The 22,685-nt window shown below is 42.2% G+C and overlaps 1 protein-coding gene across 50 annotated transcripts in view; it reads left to right on the forward strand.

The window, feature by feature from the left end:
• Positions 1-22,685, forward strand: part of SORBS1 (sorbin and SH3 domain containing 1) — a 160,655-nt gene that overhangs the window by 63,540 nt on the left and 74,430 nt on the right. For 9 of the 50 annotated variants that reach the window (XM_068198416.1, XM_068198423.1, XM_068198435.1 and 6 more), the window contains exon 1: positions 22,502-22,667. In XM_068198416.1, the coding sequence (XP_068054517.1) occupies positions 22,636-22,667 (32 nt within the window). In that variant the 5' untranslated portion in view covers positions 22,502-22,635. Of the gene's footprint in view, positions 1-14,336; positions 14,444-22,498; positions 22,668-22,685 lie in introns of those variants that run through there. The other 41 variants (XM_068198427.1, XM_068198419.1, XM_068198434.1 and 38 more) reach the window with 17 other exon arrangements.

The raw sequence follows: 22,685 nt of genomic DNA on the forward strand, positions 1-22,685 counted from the left end.
AAAGGTTTATTGTCACTACACCATCAACAAGACAAAGAGGTGTGGTAATTGCTGGCTCATGGGGCTGTGGAAATCTGTGGGCCTGGTTAAGAAATACCTCCAGTGTGGAGGTGACTTTGGGGTGAAGCTAAGGCTCAATAGACAGAGACTGTTCATGCAGTTACCTCCATGGCATGCATGATCTAAGCAACTTCTAACTGTTAGAGAGCCTCCTAAGACTCTTCTTTTTGACCCCCATGTCAAAACACACAATAAGTTTCTGGTTCAATAAAAGGTGGGAAATTAAGATAAAGTTTTGAATTATTGTGAAAATGTATTAATCTTCTTTTGGCATGTAATACAGCTGGAACTCTATAACATGTGTGAGCTATGAGAAATTTAGAATGAAATAGTTCTTCTTGTAAAGTTTGAACTTGTTTCAAAAGTATCTTGCCATGAGCACACATTACAAATGACAGCATAACAATTCATTACAGTCACCTCCACTCTGTACAGGCCTCACAGATTTTAGCTGTCAATAAACAAACAACTGAGGCTGTAATACTTTGTGCCTCTTGATACTGATCTTTGGAGTTGGGATATCTTCCTAATTCATTCCACTCCTGCCATGTTGGGAGCAGTTCTGTTTACGCTACTTACAGGGAAATGTGGTGAAAGTGCTGGCTTATGCTTGCTGAGAACAGCAGTACAGTACAGTGGAAGTTCCCAAGATCCTGGCTTAGGAATTGGATGCTGCATGTCTTTGTTAGTGTTTGAACATCTGTTCAGTGTGTAACCCCTAAGACAAGTGAGTACCTTGCTCCTTTCAGGACAAAACTAATAATGTTTGAACAACTTGTTGAAAATGTTTTGGCCCAGCATCACTATAGCTAGCTGAGCTGTGCTCTAATCAAGCCAAGCCCTGTGTTATCTAAATGGGTGGATAGAAAAAAATATTTCATATATTATAGCCAAATACAAAGCAGATGAGTTACTGGTCTTCTGAAACATGGATCACTTTTACTATGAAGTCAGGTTCCAAAGGTTTTTTCAGCCCTTACCATCCAGAGGAAATTGTCTGCTTGAGCCAAAGCATTCTCTGCTTTGGAATACATGGCCAAGCTCTGCTAAGCAGCCCCTTCACTAGGGCAGGTGAGCTGCTTACATGGGCAGGGTCTGCTAAATTCTCAGCCAGTGTTAAAATAGAGCAGGTGTGATAGGTGACAGATGGGTGAAAGGACACTTGATTCTCCACAGCATTGATTTGGTCTATCCAGTGAAGTTCCATGAAGTCCAGGTTAAATTTAAGTTCCTGAGTCTGAAGGAGAAGAGGCTCTGTGTAAAATCCATCAGAGGGTTAATATAAAATTCATCTAATCAAGATGCAGTCTTATAAATGGCAACACTATCTGAGGCTGAAGTTTTGACTTGTATTTAATGTATAAATATTTGCAGAGACATCAGTAAGAGTAGCTAGAATCTTATACAGCGCTAAATAAGAAAAAAGATGAGTCTGGTCTGGATGTCTAATGCCAAAAGAGTTGCTGATGTACTTCAGGTTTTAATACTTTTCTGATTTTTAAATGTGGGAAAAAATGGAGTAATGTCACCTCAGGACCATTTTTAAAAGCACCAAAGTATTGGATAATGTTGTCTTAGTCAGTCTTCCAGATAGTATCCCTTTTTCATTTCAAAGTTCTGCAACCGTATTTGACAGCTCTGTGCTATCCTGCACGTCTTTGCTGCTCTCATCAGGCACATGCCTTAGTTGTTGTGTCTTGGTGCCAGTTTGTAATGTTCCATATCTTTTGTCTCTAACTTTTTTTTTAATGAGAAGCCTAAATAGTTTATAGTTCGTTTGGGTTTTTGTGAGGTGTCCTCATCTCTTAGATATTTAATGACCATATTAGGGAACCTCTGAAAGCCCAGAGAATCTAGTTTATAGGATTAACTCAGAAAGTTTAGTATGATTACAGAATTTGAAAAACGACTTGATGACTTTGCATTTTATGCAAAGCTGTAAACAAGAGGAGAGTAATCAAAGCTCGTCTTGTTCACAGGTATGAACTTTAACATTATCTCACAGGAAAGACAAGAAAAGGCCACTAATTCCTATTCAAGGATAGCATCTATTTTGGCAAGTAACTCTTGGAGTAGGTACAAAGATACTTAAAAAGTAGGTCATGCTGTTGTTGTACCCTTTGACCATGTAAAATGTAAAGCAGCCAACATGCCAGTGCAGGACAAGGAAGCATTGATGTTCATATGGACAGAGAAATTCTAAGGGATGTTCTGCACAACCTGAGCAGATTGCTCCATTCTTAACTGTGTTACCATTATATCTCACATTATTTCAGATATTTGGCTATGAAGTGTATGTTTCTCTGCATTTTGATAGAATCCTAATGAATTGAATGACATTCAATGCAATAGCAAGGTTGTTGTATGGAATCTGTTGCTAAGTATGGATTTTTAAATAGTACCAGGATCTTTCTGTGCAATTTTGGGTTTTGGTTTTTTTTGTTTTTTTTTTTAATTTCTTCTGAGTTTTTTGATAATGTTTTTCAAACTTGTTTGCTGTAGTCACAAAGAAGCCTGAGGTCTTTAAATATTTATATGGTCCACTAATTAAAAAGAAAAATAAATTATTAGCCCTTTATGGAAGATAGCTATACCTACTCTGCAAGAGGATGGAGACATTGCATCTCTTCTTGCAGTGGAAGCACAGTGCTCACTTTTGCAGAAAATGAAGGTAGTTATTGGCTGTGAAGGATGATGCCTAGCCTGGGCCTTCAGAGGCAATAAAAATAATCTTTAAGGGGAAGTCAGCCTGTAAGAGGCAAAAAATGCCTAGGCCAGGTGTAGATTTACACTGGAAATACCCCATGAAGCACTTAGCTGATCTCAACTGGGACTGGCAGCAGCCTTCCTTGTGCCCAGGAGCATGATGGTGCCTTAGCCAGTTAACAGCTGGCTCAGTGCTTGCTCACAAGTCTTTGTATAACCCTGCATTGTGCAGAGCAGGCATTCCCAGAACCTTGGTTTTTTGTTTAGTTGAAACCTAAGATTCCTGGTTACTGCATGAGATGCAGATTTTGCAGAAAAACCCAGCTATTGTGGGAATCACAGTCAAGGCACAAGAGTTGGCATGGCTGCACCTTCTGCATTCAGTCCACATTTGACCTGCTATGGGTTAGTATCCCCTGACTTCCCAGGGAAGGACAGCCTCCTGCAAGGCAGGATCAAATTCTGTTTCATGCGTGCCGCAGAGTAAACTATGAAAGGAGCTGGACCAAGAAGAACTACTACTTTGACACTTATGCCTCTTTTTGCTGAGCTCAACATCCCATTCTCATGTTTCTCTGACTGACCAAGGCACATCCTCCCATCAAGGGAAGACAGTTTCTGATTTCTGACAGATGTCAAGCATGTTCATGAAAGATAGACAGGAAAGCAAGTGTCCCCTGTGAGTATTCAGCTCTTCCTCCTCTTGAGCTGTTGAAATTACACTGGACACCAGAGGCTGAGGGCTAAGAGGCTGAAGAAAACCTCTGATTTTGTTTAGGTTGGGCTTTTTCCAGCTATGCCAAACACCTGGCATTATGTAGCAGAAGTCTGACGTGTTTGCTGCTCTGGCTCTCAGCGTGCACAGGCAGAAGTGACTGAGCTCTGCTGAGGGATCCTCAGCTGAGTACATCACCTTGTCACAGCACCCAGAGCACTCATGTGATGGTCAGAGGAAGGCAGTGACTCCTTAGAAATGTCACCAAGTATTTAGCTTTTTAGCATTTCAGCTTCTTTTTGACTTTCCCTTCCTTTGTCCTTTGTGTTGTAGGCCTGTGTCTAAAGTAGGATCTGTATTTCCTAGAGTGAATGCCTGGGGGACCGTGTGAAGTCCTATGTTCTATGTCCGTGGTATTGCCACTTCAGATGTTCTTGAATCAGAATGTGGGCTCCCCCCATCCCAAATTAAGCTATCTCTGCTTGTTATTCAAGAATATATATTAGAATTACTTTTCTTTGCCTTCTTCTTCTGATCTTTCCTGGTTCTACAAGCTTTTTTTCTTTGCCATGGGTTTTTTATTTTGGGGGTTGTTTTTTTATTTATCTTACAGGGAAGCTGTAATCTCTCGTTTTCATCAGGTGTGGCTGTATGAAAACATCACACATTGTAGGAGCAGACAACACCACACTAGATGTGCAGTGCCCAACAGTGTTATCAGACCAGGAGGTGGCACTTTGTGCTGTGTCCATCCTTAGCTGACTGGGGGATTGTATATGGTTTAGAGAAACTCTGTTGAGGGCAATTCTGAATAGGTTCAAGCTTCAAGAATTCCCCAGGAGATTTTTAGTTAAAGACTGCATGTTGTTACTCACCTAGAACTATGTGTGAAGAATTCAGTATTTTTGCAGTGACATTTTGGAATTACTTCAGATTTTTAAAATTTGGTCTGTTTTTTAGCCTGGGGGCTTTCTTGAAGACAGAGTGGCTTTTAAGGCCATTATATAAGAAATCAATCTATCAAATCTCATGGACTTTGGGGAGGTCTGAGAATGAAGACCAAAGACGGTTTTTTTTGGTGCTCATCTTCATTCACAAGAGCAGACTGAGACACAGCTAGGGCAGACTTTAGTGGGGTGATGCTTGAGCTAGGGCAGACTTTAGTGGGGTGATGCTGCTGTGCTCATTAGCTTTCCAACTCACTAAAGAAGTAGAATTACCAGTCCTACCAGACAAAGCTTCAGCCTTGCCAACTAGCATTGGCGCATCCCAAAACTACTGAGAATCCGAACCCATGGTTTAAGCATCCATCACACATAAAACCATGTAAGGGCTAAGTACGAATTTTACAGCCTGTTTAATTCCAGCAATGACTCAGAAAGAGCGGACCTTGCCTGAAGGCACAAGTATAGGGCTGCAAATGGAAGAGAGAGGTGCCTTTGGGCTGATTATTCTTGTAACTCTTCATGTAGCTCTGCCAGTTGTAGCTATTATTGATGTTAATATAATTGTCTAATCATTTTTGAAAGCCAGTAAAGATATTTCCCTACAGTGTTCCCTTCTTGCCCTGTGGTAATAAATTCTTCAGGCTGATTTTCATGCCAACTTTAAAAAATTATTTTTATAAAATAATATCTATTACACCTAGTGCCGCCTTCTAGCAAGGAGCAGGATAAATCAGTGCCTCCCAGTTTTGCTTCACAATTATTCATTCATTATTTGACTTGCAGCCTGAAATTAATCAGCTTTTCTTCTCTACTTCCATCTTTTTCAGCTAAATATTCCTTTAATCCTTCTTTGTAACCTCAATGTAAATTTGTCACCTTTTCTCTTAAGCACTGATTTAATTCAGTTGTCTGATCTTACAAGGTTCCTTGGTATTATTTAATTATACATTGGTTAACGAGTCAGGTTTTCTGGGCTGCTGCTTCAAGAGTCTGCCTGATTGTTACTGTGGCTTTTGCCTGGTTCATTATGAATCCCAGCCCAGGCAATGATGTGGTCGCTGGACTTCCACAGCTTCCACATACCTGGTTCAGGCTGCTCCTTCCATTATTCTCTTCCTGTGCTTAAGACAAGGAGGAATTGTCTTAAATCATGTTTGTAAGATCCTTCCACCCTAGGCAGGATGGTGCATTATCCAGCAGAAATAGCAGCCTTGAAATTGTCTCCTGTGTTCTCCCTTCAGCATCCTATAGCAGTACCCTGCAGTGAAGTAGCTGTGACTTGCCGCGCTCTGAGCCAAACACTGACCCTCTGAGAGCTGATGACTTACTGAGGGTTAGACTTTCAGAAAGGCTGTCTGAGCAGAAGATGTTCCTTTGTTAGTTGTTTTCACCCATTTTAAGGATGCCTGACTATTAGCATTGCCACGATTGTACCTGATGTAACTTTGCCAGCTAATTGGTCACTTGCACTGTTCAGGCCCAAAATGCAGAATTGTATCTGATGAGACTTTCTCTCATAGTGGTTACAATCAATTTTAATTTCTTCTGTTGTGTATAAAGACATCAAAACAACATGAGGCTTAAAGAAATAGGAAATATTAATTTGCTCTTTAGAACAGGAAGTATTCTTTTCCTTTAGACTTGATCAAGAGTCTTTTACCCTTTGTTTTGCAAAGAATAGGCCATTTTTTCAGGGTCTTTTATTTTTCTCAGGGTCTTTTCTTGTAATTTCTGAATTACAAGAGCAACAAAAAGAACTCCATTCTTAAAGGCTCAGCAGAAGAATAAAATAAGCATGTGTGCAAACACGGGGTGGTGGTGTGTAAGCACATTGGCAGACAGGGATAGAAGCAAGAAATGTGACTTACTTCCATGAGACATGCTTGCAGTTTCATTGCAACATGGAGCCAATGTACAGAGAAAGCAGAGAGGCCTTTCACATCTCTTAGGCACCTCATGGACTGTGTGTCTTGTAGCTTTTCTGTGAACTGATAGTGACCCCATGCAGTGCATTGTTCCTTTTCTCCTTTCCATCTGTTCAGTGTTTCAGCTTCTCAGCTCACTAGAACCCTGCTATTGATTTTTAGATGTGTCCTAAGTTTGCCATAAGTTTTATATAGTGACCTCATACTGCCTGAAAACAAAACTGACACACGTTCACCCTGGAATACATTCTTAAATAAATGGAAAATCATGGCAATCTGTTTATAGCCCTCTGGGGATGTCTGAGCTGAAAGAGAATCCACCACCACCTCGGTAGTTTTTGATCCCTGCAAGGAAGATCTTTCTTTTCATGGGAGGTTTCAGCCACTTTACTCTTTGTTCTCTATATTTTGGTGTATGTTCATCTCTTGTTTTGGTATATACATGGCAGCACCAAATATTAATAATTGTGTCTGTCTTTGCACAGCATATTTTGATTTCATTCGCAGGTAACACATTCCCTGTGTTAGATCAGACAGATTCTGCTCTGGCAATGGTACATCTGCCTGCCATGCCCCATTGCTCCTGCAATCTATGGCTGAATCCTCTTTGTCATTCTACTGTTTCTTTTCTCATTTCCATCTGTTTGTAGTTTCAGAGTTTCTTGAATAATGGAGACGCAGTGATTGCTTTTGAGATGCATCATAAGCTTGTTGTAAGCATTTTCTTTCCTTTTTTTTTCTTTTTTAGTAGCCCCCTTTGTCAGGCAGTGCACTTGGAGGATACAGTAAGAGGAATTGACAACTTATTCCAGCTGTTCAGCTGAATCAAATGCCAGTAGCTCTTCTGCATGTTTCCCTGCTTGCTGTCCACAATGATTTTCTATTATTTTTGGCAAAAATAGGGAGGCCTCTTTTATTAGCCACTGGAATTTAAGGGGAACCTCATTGCTTGAAGTGTTAGACCAAGAGAGATTAGGGAGATGAGGAAAGTAAGTGTTTTTACTTTAAAGGATTACTGATATAAAATCTGAGGCAAGAAACTTACTCCTGTTCTCAGTTTTGCACGCTTCACCCTTTCTGTGTCCATTGAGGTAAAATACATTACCGTAGTTGCTAACTGAAAAATTATATTCACTATGGTGTTAACACATGTGGCTGGATTTAAAGTCCCAGCTTTATTTACAATTTCCTAATGTTTGCTTCAAGCTGCAATAAAGATCTTACAAAGCAGGTCTCCAAGTGATTTCCAGAGACGTCAGATAGAAATAAAATGCTGTCTTCTGGTGTAGTGTCTTGAGACGCAGAGGGAGGATACAAATGCAGATGGCACTTGCTTTCCATGGGAGTGTCAGGTGCTGGCTGTGGCCCTCAAGGGTCGGAGCACAGCAGTGCTGTGACCAGACAAGTGTGGGATCCCTGCAGCCCCGGGGCTATGGCTGCTGGCCCCCTCTCAGTGTAGAGCACCTCTCTCCTTCCTGGGAGTCTGCCTCACAGTGGGTGGAGAGCTACAGCCTGAGGGAAGCATTTTCATCCTTGTACAAAGCCCTTCATGAGTGGCATTGCAGGCTGAGAAGTCTTTCACTGCTTTCTGTTTCTCTCTCCCTTCCCTGCTGGTGTTTCATTTTTCTAGTTAGTTTTGTAGTTCTCAGCCTCTTTGAACCAAACCTAGTGAGCATGAGATCTCGGTGAGATTTTGTTGCATTATTTTCCACTCTTTCTGGAATGAAGGGCAATTGTTTCCTCCTAGAGAAGTGTAATCAATGCAGTGCCCGAAGGCCAGGTCACTGTGTTTGACCCTTTGCTTTGGTCACTGACCCACATTTCATTCAAACACATTGGTAAATAGTGGCTCTTCTTACGTCGCTGAGATTTATGTAACGGATGGGGAAAGATTAGAATTGGAGATATCTCTTACTATTCTGGGGACGTGGGCTGCCAGCCAGTTTTACTTCTTGAGAAGCAAGTGTATGGTTTTGTGAGTATGAAGGTGTGACTCATTCTCCTCCTTGACATACTTTAAAACATGCACTGAGTGGTGATTTACATGAGGATGCATTGAGGCTCTGCTTGAGCTGACAGCACTTGGTGCACTTTAATCTTACATGTGGATAGAGGAAATGAGTTAATCTGCAGTTAAATATAGAGGTGGTGAAAGAGGTGGGAGGGGTTGACTCTAATCTCCCTTAGGTTGGGGTCAGTTGAGAGTAACCTCTGTATGTGGATGGTATTACTCTGGGCGAAGTCATATCTCACTTCTCTGGAGCTGACAGTATTAGCTAATGGAAAATGGCGACAAAGTGAGAATGTGCCCCGAGCTCTGGCATCACTGCAGTGCATTTCTTTCTGATCACCATCTACATGTTGGTGGCACCTTTTTTTTCCCTTTCAAGAGGTATCAAGTGAATTGTAGGGGTAGTCAAGTGTGTGTTGCTGAAATTACATCTTAAGGATCTGAGAGCGGATCAGTGTTGATCTACAAGCGTCGTTCTCTGTGATTGTTGAGATGTACCATGACCTTGTTCCTTTGTATGTTTGTTTTCTGTTTATTCCTGACCTCAGTTTTGAGATGCAGATGTGGAAGAAACAAGGATGCCTGCTCTGCAGATATCCACTTCTCCCTTTTTTGTGCAGATGTGCTCTTAAATTCTGTTGTACTGAGAGCTGCCACTTAAACATTCTCTCCAGCTTCCTGCATGCCTTAATGGATATTTTTGGGGGGCAGCCTGCATTAATGGTTTGTATGTATTAGCTGCTTCTGGGCAGTTTTACTTCTGCAAAGTGCTGCTGGAATGCTGCCTGCTGGTATGCCCAAGCAGAAAGAGCCACACCTGAGCAAAGAGGGGTGGGTGCTTGGCACCAGGCTGGCCCTGCTGCCTGTACCGTGGAGGTGTATGCTGCCTGCACTGTGTTGGAGATGAGGTGAAATGGATTTCATGGATTCATTTGGATTCATTTGGACAGGTAAAAGCAGTCTTTTGGGTATGGACTGAACAAAGCTGAAAGAGGAATTTTGGCAGCAGTCTCTTCTGAGGAGGCAGCTTGAGCTCATCTGTTATGTGCTGGCAGTTTTTCTCGAAAGAGTTGAACCCAAGTAGTCCATGTAAGGAATTTGCATTTGGAGGTCACATACTATGTAGGTCGTGCTTGTTGAGCAGTGGGTGAAGAAAGCCACCGGTTTACATAAGCCCACTAAAATGAAAGGTCTGCCAGGCAGAAGAGTTCATTTGTATATTGGAGAAAATCTAAGCCAATCTTGAGAAATCAGGATCTACCCTGAAATGTACTTGTGCCTCTTTTGTTGGCTTCACTGAAAATGGCATGCTTTAGCAGGATTTGGCCTTGCATGTAGATTAGTAACAGCATCACTGTTGTCTTTAGTATTTGTGTTAGCCCAAAGCAGTGTTCTTTGAGTCATTCTAGTCCATAGGGACAGGTTGAACTCTGCCCATCTGTCCCTAAGCATTCCATATTCAGAACATATAGGCAGTTTGATTTGTAAAATCTAATAAACTATCCAAACCCCAAGGACATTAGAGATGGCTTATCAGTAAGTTTGATAATGATTATTATTATTACTACTACTACTATCATTATTATTAATAATTTTAATTAACAAAATATTATCAGAATTTGATCTTTGCTCTACAAGCTGAGGATGCCATTTTTGCTGTGTTTGATACTTAAGCTAGAACTCTTGTGATGAAGTGGCTCAGGTAAGAAATTTTAAAAGATCTGTTGATACCTCTCCTGAGCTGAATGACATGTCTTATGCCCTTCCACTCTGGAAGTCCTAATTACATCTGAGACCAAGGACAAGCATCAACTTAGCAGACAGTTGCTCAGGTTAAAGACAGGGACCCTTGTCTTCCCTTCCACACTGCTTCTTGTTGCTTTACTGATGGTTGGCCTCACTTGTAGCTTTGCCAGCTGAAGGGTCCATGTGAGCACTGTGTGATCAGCATCGAGAAAATAGATCAGCTTAATTTATTGTCAACGGTTGCTCAGTTTAGCTTGGTGGATTTAGCCTTCTGTGAATTATGAAGTGCTCATTTGGATACCTCTGCTATGAGCACTGTAGGGAGTTGTAAGCTCCAGCAGGTGGGATGGTGACAAGCAGTTTTCAGTGAAAATGCTTTCAAAAGGTGGGTGTCAGTTTTCAGCCTTGGAGGCAGTATAGACCATGGAAAGAGCATTGTGCTATGAAAGCTGGAGTCACAGTTTGTTCCTGGCACTGATTCTGGTGCAGTCAGATCAAATCACTCCTCATACATGCATCTTTTTCCCCCTTCATGTGTCTTGTCCCCATTTACATTCCTTGAAAAGGGACTGCCTGTTCTTATGTGGACAATGGCAAATATAATGTTTTTATCCTACTAGTCTTACAGAGCTACTTGATTTTGTTGTTTTCTAAATGGCCTTTAGATCTGGGTATTGTTTGTTGATCTTAGTTTCCAGCTCCTTACTTTTCCATTGCAAAGCTGGTCCCACACTGATGTGTTTGATTATATTTTCATTGCCATTGTACTTGCTTTGATTTTGCAGCTCAGTGCCCAAAGCACCGGGTGCTGTGCAAACAACATGATGAAGTCAAGCAGGGTCAGGTCCTTTCTCTTTTTACCTTGAAAACAATGTGAGAGTCCTATGTTTCTTTTGCTTGGCACCTCCAGTTCTTGAACTGGAGGTTGTGTGTGTGTGCGCTGCCCTCCCGTTGTGTTCAGGTGTGAGATCACTTGGAGAGTGTTTTCCATTGCTTCCTAAGGGGTACTGGAAGCTGTATTGTCTGCTTGGTTTTGTGTGAGCTCAGGCTGTGAAGTGTGGAAAATTACTGCAAGAATAGCAGCATGCTGAGCTGATGTTCGTGTCTACAGTGGGTTAGTTGGGACTAGGTGTCCTTATCAGCGCTCATAACTGTATTCATAGATTTGTCTTTCTGGATCATGTCTGGCCACTGTTTTCATCAAGAAATTTTCTTGTTTCTCACCTATCCTTTTTGCTTTTGGCAGCATTCCTTCCTCCATAGGGATGTGGTTTGAATGTGGCCTGTGTCCAACTCTTTTAAGATGTGCCTGGCTGTTGATCTGAAAAAGGGAGAAGAAGCAAGAGAGCTTGATTCTGCACTACCATAGTATTGTCAGCCAGTGTATCAGTCCTTAGCATGGAATAAAACAGCCTCCAGAAATATCTGCAAAACTGTAGACCTTACTACTTTTGTACTTTAGTCTCATCCCCATGGTGTTCCTGCTATTCCCTTCCCATGTCATTCTGAAAAGCCTCTTATACCAGGTTTAGGTACCAGGACAGACTGAGGCTGTTGCTCAATGCATCAGAACTACACAATCTGCAGTTTGCACTAAGCCACAGTGATTTGTCTTTAAACTCAAAATGTGTCTCGAGTTAGGGAAACCCTTAGTTATAAAGTTTAAGGGGGAAAAAAAAAGAAGGAGGAAAACTCAAAACTCTGCAGGGAAACCTCTTTATTAGCAGTGTGGTGAGATTTTGTTTTAGTTTGGTTTTGTATTTTTTTTTTGTTTTCTCTCCATTTGCTTGATTTTCTCACCTGCTGCATTCATTCAAAGTTTCTGTTTGAAACTTGTTTTTTGTAGCTCACTGAGCAGCTCAGTTACCATTGGTGCCAGTTGCTGGCTTCTTATGCAGGCAGTATCCAAGTACCTTTTGTATTATTAGAAACTCTTTCATCAAACTTTGCTTCTGTGGTGGAAATGAAACTCTTAGAAATAGATAAAGCCAGCACACAGCTGACTACTAACAGAAGTAAAATTAAAGCATGTTGAAAACTTCTTGGTATGGTGTCCTTTCTCTCTGACACTCTCAGCTCCCTAATTTTGCTGCCATTGACAGAAAGTGAAGTACTCCCACAGCAGTGGGTATAAACTGAATCTTTCTGTGAGTCCTGCATAGATTTTTCAGCTTCCTATGGTCCTCCAGGAGCTAAAGGGGGCATATTTCCAAGGAGAAAGTGAATGTTCAGTGTTATTTCTAGACTGGGGCACAGACTAGTCATAACCTTCCTCTGTATTCTCTTGTCTTGCTGAGCTCCCTGGCTATGTGCCAGGTTAGAGCCTTACTTGTAACAATTCTCAGCACCAGAGAAGTTTCTGTTGTTTGAGTTTTGTGCCATTTACTCTCTCCTCCCACCTTCAATCTTGCTCTTAGTCCTTGTGATAGCAGTCCTCTGCTTTGGGCAGCTTTTGGTAGTTGGGACTCTGGCCAGCTTCAACCTTTTGCCAACTCACAAGGACAAGGCAGGTTGGGAAAGCAAACGAACTGCAGTCAATGCCAGCAGGGCAGCTTCTTGTGTTGCAGGAAAACCAGGCTTGACCTTGCCACTGGAATATTAACTCTCCCTTGGTGTATACTCTGGACATCTTTATAGGAAATTTTCTTTCCAGTACTACCTATAAGCCTTTCAAATGTGCATCCTTTCGCTGATCCCTTTCTACTTGTTGGAGATGGAGAAACTATTAGATCATCCTCAACAGAAAACTCTAATTTGTTTCAGCTTGTGTTTTCCTAGGACTCTTCTAGTTTTGTTGAAAAACTATCCCGGTTCTTCTAGAGTCATTGCTTCAGATCTTCCTGGGTCTTGAAAGAAGTCTTGAGGCCTGTAAAGAAATCATATTATTGGAGCTCTGTAAGCATGGTCTGAGATGGCTCCCATGCAAGGTCCTTGATACTCCTTATGTGTGCTTTTATCTCTGAGCATCACCTTCTGCTTTCTCTGTGTTGTGTTTTGCCCTGTGTGCACTGCCATGAGAATATCTATCTGGTGAGGCTTACTGGCTTACAGGCTGGTTGTACAAGGCCCTTGGAGGTCCTGGTCCTGCATTGCTTGTTGAAAGAAATGTGACTTCACTCCCCTCAGAGCTGAATAAAACACATATGAGGATTTGTTCAGTCATCCGGCACAGGCATCGAATTTTGCTAGTTGGTCTCCTCTACCTCTTCTTAAAGTTCTTGAATACAGAGAACTATGAGGAAGGTAGTATAGGAAAAAGTTGCACTGCCCTCTGGAAGAACTCCTCTGTCCACTCAGTACAGCAGGAGCTCAGGGTGACTGGCTGACTAGCCAGTGATAAATGGCATGCTTAAAGATGAGGGGTGTCAATACTTACCTTGTAAGTCAAACTGCAGAGGCATCTCACTACAGCAGACTGCTGCTAATGTTATTGACTGAAACAGTAAAGGTGCACAGCCATCTATCAAATCTATGTCAGATCTTACCATTTAGACTTAACATTGGACTGGAGTTAAATAATTTCATTTAGTAAGCATCAATGCATGCAAAAAAACATTAATTTTTTCTGTTTGAATTCTGCCTCTGTGTCTGTCTAGGTGTGTGTCCTAACTAAGGAATTTGTCTGAATACAATCTAATGTGTGTGTTTCTAAATACACATTTACTACCTAGCCTGCCTTCTTTATTCCTGGCAGTGGTGAGTTACATTTCATGGTTGTTGTTATCCCTAGTTCCCAGCCCAGGCTCTGTATCAGACAAGCCTATTCACACATCAGGGACAGCAGCATAGATGTGTATTTACTTCTTCTTTTTGCATTTTGCAAACTAGTATACTGAATGAAGCTGAAATCAACAGCGATTTACATTGGTAAACAGACTGTAGGTTGTAAGGAGGTGTGAATATTTGTGCTATTCAGCTTTCCTTGCTGCTTGAAGGGGAATCTCTAACAGAAAGGCAGGAAAACGGTTGTGATTTCAGCCTTCCCTGGAGACAACCATAAATACTGGTTCTCGTACAGAGGATGCTAGGATGTGGATCTGGGCAGACTGATGATTATACTAACTATGCTATGCTTCCTGCATGGTGAGCAGAGGTAATTGTTTCATCTAAAAGTAGCATTATTTCTATGAATGACTTACTGCTTTGGTACAGCCTTCTCTGTGGATGTGTTGGACAGCAGGACTAATGGCACTAATAAGCATTTTCTTTCTCTTTGACTTTTGTAGGTATGAGCTGTTATGTAGCAGTTGCGAGTAAAGAGAAGACAGAGTACAAGTCATTGTCAGAAGATCCTGTCCTAAGCTGGGCCTGAAAGTTCATCCAGCTGACTGATGTGAGTAGCCTGAAAAGGAGGGGAAGGAGCACATTACTGGGAGACTTCATCCTGACTTCAGGCACCAAAATCACAACTGTCTCTATCACTTGTAGTGAAGGAGTTTTCATCGTAGCAGCAGACTACCTGGGTTGTGCAGCAGAAAGCTATATGGTGGTGAGAGAACCACTGTATTACAGAGGCTTTTTTTTGGTATGTGAGCCAGTCAAAAGCTCCAGTTCTTGAAAGACGATCTCCAAATGCTACTTTTGTGGTGATTCATGGATGCATTAGATAAAATGTAGTCCCAGAAAGAATTAAATTCACCTTTGCCACCATCAGATGTGTTCCTATCTGTGTTTGTGAATGCATCCAGATTCATGGATGCATTAGATAAAATGTAGCCCCAGAAAGAATTAAATTCACCTTTGCCACCATCAGATGTGTTCCTATCTGTGTTTGTGAATGCATCCAGATTCATGGATGCATTAGATAAAATGTAGTCCCAGAAAGAATTAAATTCACCTTTGCCACCATCAGATGTGTTCCTATCTGTGTTTGTGCCATAATGTTTACTATCTGCATTTGTTACGTCTTCCTTGTTTATTATCTGCATTTGTGAGATCCTTTTCTCTTTATTTTGATGCTAGTGCTAGTAAATATTCTGTGCCTTAATCCAGGTCAGAAACAGATGGAGGTGGTGGGATTTTGGAATTTCCCTTTAGAACAACTATTCTAGGGAGCCTGTTTGTGATCAGGAGGGCAAAGGTCAAAACAGCAGTCACCAAAGGCTGAATTTCTGGCTTTAAAGAAATTACACATACAATTATTTTTGGCTTCTTCTTTCTTTACCTGGTGTTGTCTCCATGCCAGAGTCACATCCATACTGACATGGTTCTCAAGGGCTGCTTAAGTTTATTTCCTTTGGAATACACAACCCTTCCAGTGAGGCTGTATCAGTCTCTTGCATGCTTTGCTTGCTGAACATGCAGAGGCTGTTGTTAGCTGATGGTGCTGTCTTTTATGAATTACTTCTTTCTAAGGAATTAAAGTTCAGGCTGTTAGGGAGGAAGCTGGAGAAACTTTTGGGATGTATGAAGCCAAATTTTATGTCATTCTCCTACTACTGCCTAATGAGCAAAATCACATTGACCCCACTGTTGAACTGGCACAATGGGCTGTTTTACACTTGGCCTGAATGTGAGCCTGTACTTAGCCTGCAAAAGGGATGGAAGCTCCCTCCCCTCAGTTTGACTGCTTTAAAGGGAAGAGAACGTGATATTTGGTTCTCTTCCAGGCAGAAATTCGCAGTCAGGCATTGATCTGGAAAAAGAACATCTCCGAGAAGCCTTGATTCTCATAGACATGCCTGGGAGTCGCTGTGCCTCATGCTTGTGCTATGGCTGACCTGTGTCATCAGCTAAGTGATGACATCTGCCTTTCTTCCTTCCCTTATTTGTGATGCCTGCTTAGTCCTACTGGCTGTCATGTGGCATCAAGGCATAGCACATCTGTTCTTCAGGGAGTTCATAGCATTGAGTACCAGGGCCTGAATAGCCCATATGGGAGTTTGAAGGAGAACAACCTACTCTTTAACCCCTATTCCAGCTTAGGTGGAGCCCTAAATGGCCCTTTTTACGTCACCTCTTTTATATGAGAGAAAAATGAATACGTCAATGCAGTATGCATTGATCTGCAATGCAAAACAGTTCCAGACCTGTCAAGATGGACCAAAGGCACAGAAGGGGAAGTAAAATATCTAGCCAGTGCACCAGGAAACAAAATTAATCTGTGAAAGCACAGTGGATATATATTGACTGAATCTTTTGTTGTCATAGGTGAGGGAGTCAAAGCGTGGAAAATGCTACAGTAGGCCCAAGGCTCAATAACTGAGAAAAAATGCCCTTAGTGCATACACAGATGTGTTGGAGAGTTGCTAAAGAGTTAAAGATATTCTTACTGATGGCCAGATTTCTCAGAGCCTGCTGGTCAATAGCTGCTGCCTTATTCAGTTCTGGAATTTGTTGCTTTGGGTGAATGCTGATGGTTATTCAGACAAGCTGCTGTAAGGTGTAACAAGTCTTCTTTCACAACTTTCCCTTGGGTCAGAGCAGAATGTCTTCTAGAGGAAGGTGTTGCCCAGAATGTAATTTTGGTTTCAGCTGGTTGATCACACCACCTCCACACTGGCTCTGCCCATCAGAGACTGTAATAGAGGTTTAAATGATGCAGCACTGTGCCAGAAACCAGAGCAGTAACAGTGAGAGTGAATTTAAAGCAATCAGGAAAATGGAGTTTTCATTTTTTCCATTGAATTTTTGGGAACAGATGGAGCATTGATGAGGCAGAGATTCTGGAAGGGACAGTGTGTTTCAAACGTTTTCCTTAATGTCTTCCCAATCTGCTCATACATTCATAGCTCCTGCCTGTTTGGCACAGGGCAGTTAGTTTAGGATGTGAAAATTTCAACACCCCCGGGCTTCCAGAGGTGGATGTTCCCCAAGGCCTGTTTAGCTGTGTTTTTTGGGCTATGGAACTTTTGATGCAAAGGGCTGTGGGAGCAGCTCATGGCCTGATGGGCAATGTCTTTGTTTACTTCATTCCAAGTCACTGAAGTGAAGGATCTGGTCTTTCTGGACAGAGACAATGACCCCAGAGCATCTTAACTGAGTGCTGTACTGATTCTATTAGGATCAGTCCTGTCTCTTCTGAATGGCCAATGTGTTTTCTTTGGGGTTTTGTTTTTCTTTTTTTTTTCTTAAATCTGGTTAGAGGCCAAGAAGAATCTAATCAAAGCCCAGCAGTGCACTGAGCAGCAGTCATTATCATTATTTAGTCATACAGTTGCTGTTTCTTTGCTGTGACAAGAAATGTTTGTGTTGTTGGCAGCAGGGGGATGAGGGAAGATCAGCTTTTCTCTTCTTCCTCTTGGAGAGGTTTAAGCACTTTTCCTCTCAATACACATGTACCAAAGTGTTGCTCTTTGAAGACAGATTTAAAGTAAGGCCTTCAAAACTCTGTGACAGCCACAGTTTATGGGAGAAAAATCAAAATGAGGGGGGAATTTAAACCATCATTAACTCCTAAAGGAAATTACTTTCAGCTGCAAACTATGAAATATGATTACTCTCTTATTAGCTTTCAAAGTTACAAATGTAACTGGCCAGCTGGCCAAGTTAGAATCTAAATTTCTCCTCAGCCTGGTGTTTTGGGCTGGATTTTTCCTTATTAATGACACACACATCAAATACATTTGACAGAACTGCTGGGACTTAGTTTCCGTGAATGCCCGGGCATGTCTATTGGAAGACGTGTTGCTTCTTTTGGCTCTGTAGTTATGTTCCTGGAGAACAGAAGATCAGCTGTGGGTAGTCTGATTTGATATTCATTTGTCTTTAGCACTTAGGGTGCAGGAAAAAGCATTGCAAGGAAATACTGAGATGGAGAGAGAGCAGAGTTTAAATTTTCTTTTCTGCTTCTACAAGTTCCCTTCTTTACTGCACTTCTGTATCTCCTTTTTCACTCTGGAAGAGTGGAAGAGGCAGTAAACTCAGGTGCTGGCACAGAGATTATGCTAGTATCTGTGTATTTTGGATCTAAAGAAAAATGAGAGAATTTTGCAAAACTCGATTTCTTTGTGTCATATAGGAGGCGATTTTTGTCCTGACACTACCTTAAGGTTCGTTTAAGCTCTACAGCACTAAGGTTAAGAGCAGTGGTAAACAGCTGGTGCCTTTACAGAAGCTTTTAATATTGATTGGGGTGTATGCTGTTGCCTTCACAGTCAACAGTGCCTTTCATTGACTGAGGTGCTGGTTGGATCAGTAAGCATGGCTCTGGCCTAAACTAAACTTAGGAAGTGCCTTTGTTCTTTTGTAGTAGAGGAACACAAGCCTGGGTTCTCCTGCCACAAGCAATCCCGTGATCATTGAATATTATCCTTGTGTCCCACACTCCAGTTTGGCACATATGCCACAAATCCCAGCATGCATGTTTTGCTTCCATTTTGCCTGAGAGTATGTGGGAGCAGAGGGTACAAAGGGCTGGAGATGCTTAAGTGTAGGTGAGGATGCATGCTTTGTCAATCACATTCTGCCATTCATTTCTTAGGACTTTCCTTAGAGTAAACATAGCTGAGCCCCAAGTTTTTCCCTTATAGTGCTGCAGTTATCAGATCCTGAATTCCACAAAATTGTTTGGACTAGGGTCAGCAGCTATTCTAGGAAGAGGAGCAAGGTTATACTTTCTTTTATGCATGGGAGTCAAAATAGGTCAACAGATCAGTAGGAGCTGGAAAAAATGTTCTACTCAGGTGCCTGCTAAACAGCTGATCGCTCCCTGCTTGTGCTGGTGCAAGAGTCTGTCCACCTCCCGTGGAATTCTGCAGTCAGAAGACAACAGCAGCAGGTGCCATGCCTCTCACTGAAGTTTCCCTTAAGATGCTGTAGATCCTGAGTGCAGGTAAACTGTGATCCAACCAGGTGAAATTTCGTTCTGTTTTAAATGGGGCATCACCAATCTCCAGTACAGCCCTAATTTTCAACAGCCAAAAGGGACACTAGGACAGTTCTTCAATCTTCAGCAAGGAAGACAAATGTTGCATTTGCTTTCCTCAGCCATTTGAGAAAAATTTTTAGCACTTTGTTTTGTATTACCTGCTATTCTCTCTCTATGCTTAGCAGGTTATGTGCTTTCACTGGATTGGTACTTACCTTGTTTTTACAAGGACCTCTTGCAGGCCCTTAACTTGTGTCCTGAAGACTTGCTCCTACTGACAGATTAAGTTACTATCTAGAGCTCTTAAAAGACCTGTATATATCTTTCCAAGGAATTTTTCTCAGTCTCTGGTGAGTCTGAACCCCTCATGCCATGCAGACTCAGCTGGAAGTGCTTCCCGAGCCCTTGTGCAGTTGGGAGGATCAGGAGCACCCTGGCAGATTGTAGGGGCTGCTGATGACGGTATTTTGTTCAGCGGTGGTGCCGCTTCCCTTGCGTTTCAGCTGGGCAGGACTGAGCTGCAGAATTCAGGCTCAGGTCAAGGGGGTCTGTGTGTTGGGAGCTTTGGGGCAAGGTGGGGCTCATCTTTTATAGCAGGGAGGGTGCTGTCCTACTGTCCTAACCACAACCTGGGTGGCTGTTTTGTAACAAAGCAGGGCAAGGATGCTGGGTGAATGAGTTTGTGCTCATTGACAGTACTGGGTGGAACTCTGGCAGCAACGTGTTATTTTGACTGAGTTTTGTTTTGCAATTCAAACCCTGGAACTGAACTAAAAGCACTAGCATGATGTAAGTTTGCTTGCCTTCCTCCTCCATCTGCAGAATGAAGTAACTTCAATCACTTTTGTTTAGCATTTCCCATATCTATGAAAAGTACCTCATTTTCTAAACTGCATGTCTCTGCACCTCCGCATTCTTCTGGTAGCTGGAGAGCCTAGTCCCATAGCATATTAGGGTGGCATAAAAGAACTAGCATAGCTATGTGATATTTACCAAAATAAAAAAAAACGCATGGATTGGGCAACAAAACTTTCCAGGGTAGCTTATAATTGGTAAAATTACTCCCTCTGGTGAAAGCAGGTTTGTCCAGTGGCTACAAGAGCAGGCGTCCAGAATATCCTAGAACCAGCATCTACTTCTGCTATGCCAAAGACTTCCTTTTGTGAGAAAATGAATTTGTTCTTTTTTGCTATTTCCTTCCGCTACCATGGTGAAGTTATCTTTCACAAAGACATGGTATTATGGGGAGAAACACAGCAGAGGTTGTGCAGCAGCAGATGCCAGGAAAACTGCAGTGCACAGTGTATTAGTACAATGGGTTGATGGTAAAACATCGACATTTCATAATGCTTTTTATCATGCACTCAAGGTTGACTTTAGAAACAACCAAGCTTTGTGGCCCTGCAGCCAGGCAAAGCTTGCTGATCTTCATCCAGGTGGAATTCTGTGAAAATTCTATTTTCCATTCAAGTGGTGGTTTGTAACAGATACTCTTCCCTCCTTGCCAAGCTGTTTGAAGGTCCTCTAAGCTAGGTTCTGCAAAGACCAGCAATGTTTCAAACCCCATCTTGATCTGACCATCCTAACTTTGGACTTGAGCCAACTTCTGGATCCTTCCTTACTTTGCCTCTCCCTAGATGCCATGCTTTCATTCACTAGCTGTTATTTTTACAGTATGTTTTTTTAATCACTGTCATTTTTGTTACCTGAAGACAAACTATCTGGGGCTTGTTTATAAACCCCTGCTACACAGCAAATACAGCTTCCAACTGACCTGCTCTCATGTGGTCCAGGCTTCACAACAGACATGAAGGAGATCAAGGAGGTTGTCTTTGGATTGTGAGGGGTCTCCTGTTGCGTACTGTGTAAACTGTGTTTCATGTTGTATAAATAAGTATGTTTCAAATAATTGGAGCTGGTGATGACTGTACAGCTTACTATGGAGGATGTGGGGGTTTTGGTTGGCTTTTCTGATTTGTTTCCAGGCCTGACTTTTGCTAATAGTGTCTGGTATCTGCTGTGGTAGATGAAATCAAAAGCTGAGGTACAAGCTCCCCAACGTTAGTCTTTGGGATGTGGTAGTAAATGTAGGCTCCAGAGCCCTTTGTTTACTCTAATTAGAACTACCACTGCCATGTTCACACTGAGGTTGGGATTGTCTTAAATGAAGTAAAATAGATCAGCCCTTTTTGGCCCCTTAGCCAATATACCAAGTTACATTATGCCCATTTTGGTTTACAATGAAATGCTTCATTTGGTGGGAGGTAAGTATTGGGGGTAAGGAGGTACTGGGGAGAAAAAAGGAGAACTTATGTTGCTGACCGAACCTGAGTCAAGTCAGTATTTGACAGAGGATCAGTATGGGTTTATATGTGTAGGTATTTGGAGACCTTTGTTCTGTGTCCTTTGCTAACATTTTACTGAAAGAATCAGTAGTGTAAGCTTTGACCTACAGAATCAGTTTTGCTCCTATGCCTTTCTGCAATCAGCAACTCTTGCCATCTGTGTTGCTTTCTAGGTCTCATTTGAATGCTGAGATGCTCGTCTTGCAATAATTTTCAGTACATTTTATCAGTCTGTAAGTTTGGCAGCAGATCAATGCCTGTACGTGTGTATTTGAGGAATCAAAATCCAGGGACAGGCTGCAAATAGAGACACAGTGGAGTGTCAGTCATGAAAGCCAGTGCTGGTAACAAAGGATAGTACCAAGAGGCTTAGGGGCCTCCTTCAATTGCCACTATTAAATTACCACTTGGTCTTGCTTGAGCCATCCTCCAAGGTCTGAGTTGAGGAAGTTGTCCCAGTTGTTTGTGTTGTAGACATTGTTTGTGTTGTAGACATTGGCTGTGGAAGGAAGGGTGATTCTGTGCTGCAGTTTGCCTTCCTCACTAATGGGCTGCCCAGGCCTGGGCATGTGAGATACCCTCACTCTTCTAAAAACTGGCATCACCTCCACTCCAGGGCAAGTTTTAGGTTGCTAAGTTGCACTGTGGTGGGGGCACTCCACTCTAGGGACACCCTAGTCCTGCTGATGGCTCAGAAACTTCTTTGATGCCTTTTACAAGGCTCAAGGAGTGGGCATATAATACGTAATAGCCATACAAGCACTTAGTTTCCTCTTGTGTTATGTCAGGTATTTATGCTACAAATCTCAACTGCCAAGAGCAGAAACTTTATCTGCCCCTTCAGCTCCTAGCCACTGAAATAGGATCTGCCATGTCCAGTGCTAATGAAAATTTTCCTTCCTTGACAAGTGGATGCTGCCTGATTTAAAATAAAACAGAAAAGTGCTTTTTCAAGTACTTTCCCTGTAATTTAACATCCCTTCAAGGTCTTTCTGTCGCTTCTCAAGTGCATCACATACCAATGCTACCCTGGAGTGTCGCCTCCAACGTTTTTCTCTTTCCTTTCCCCAGTTCCAGAGCTGCAGGAAGAGGCCGTGTCCTTCGTGATGACAGTGGCAGGGGAGTGACAGGCAGGCTGGGTGGGGGTGGCTGTTGGTGAGCAAGCCTAGTGACAGGATGGGGTGACTAAGAACCAGCTGGCTAATTAAAGCACAGCAGTAGGAGGAGCAAAGTATTTAAGGGTGCCAGAGAGAAAGAGAGATGTCTCCACAAATTTCTTACACTTCAGCAGCCAAGTGACTGGGCAACACAGTGAAAGGGTTTTTTTACCTCTTCGTGCCTCTCATGGAGTGAAATCAAGACACTAAGAAAATGGCTCCATTGACTGAAAAGCCTGAATTGAGGTAAGGACAGTATTATGG

Source organism: Anomalospiza imberbis, chromosome 8 (assembly GCF_031753505.1).
Source record: "Anomalospiza imberbis isolate Cuckoo-Finch-1a 21T00152 chromosome 8, ASM3175350v1, whole genome shotgun sequence".
NCBI lineage: Eukaryota > Metazoa > Chordata > Aves > Passeriformes > Viduidae > Anomalospiza > Anomalospiza imberbis.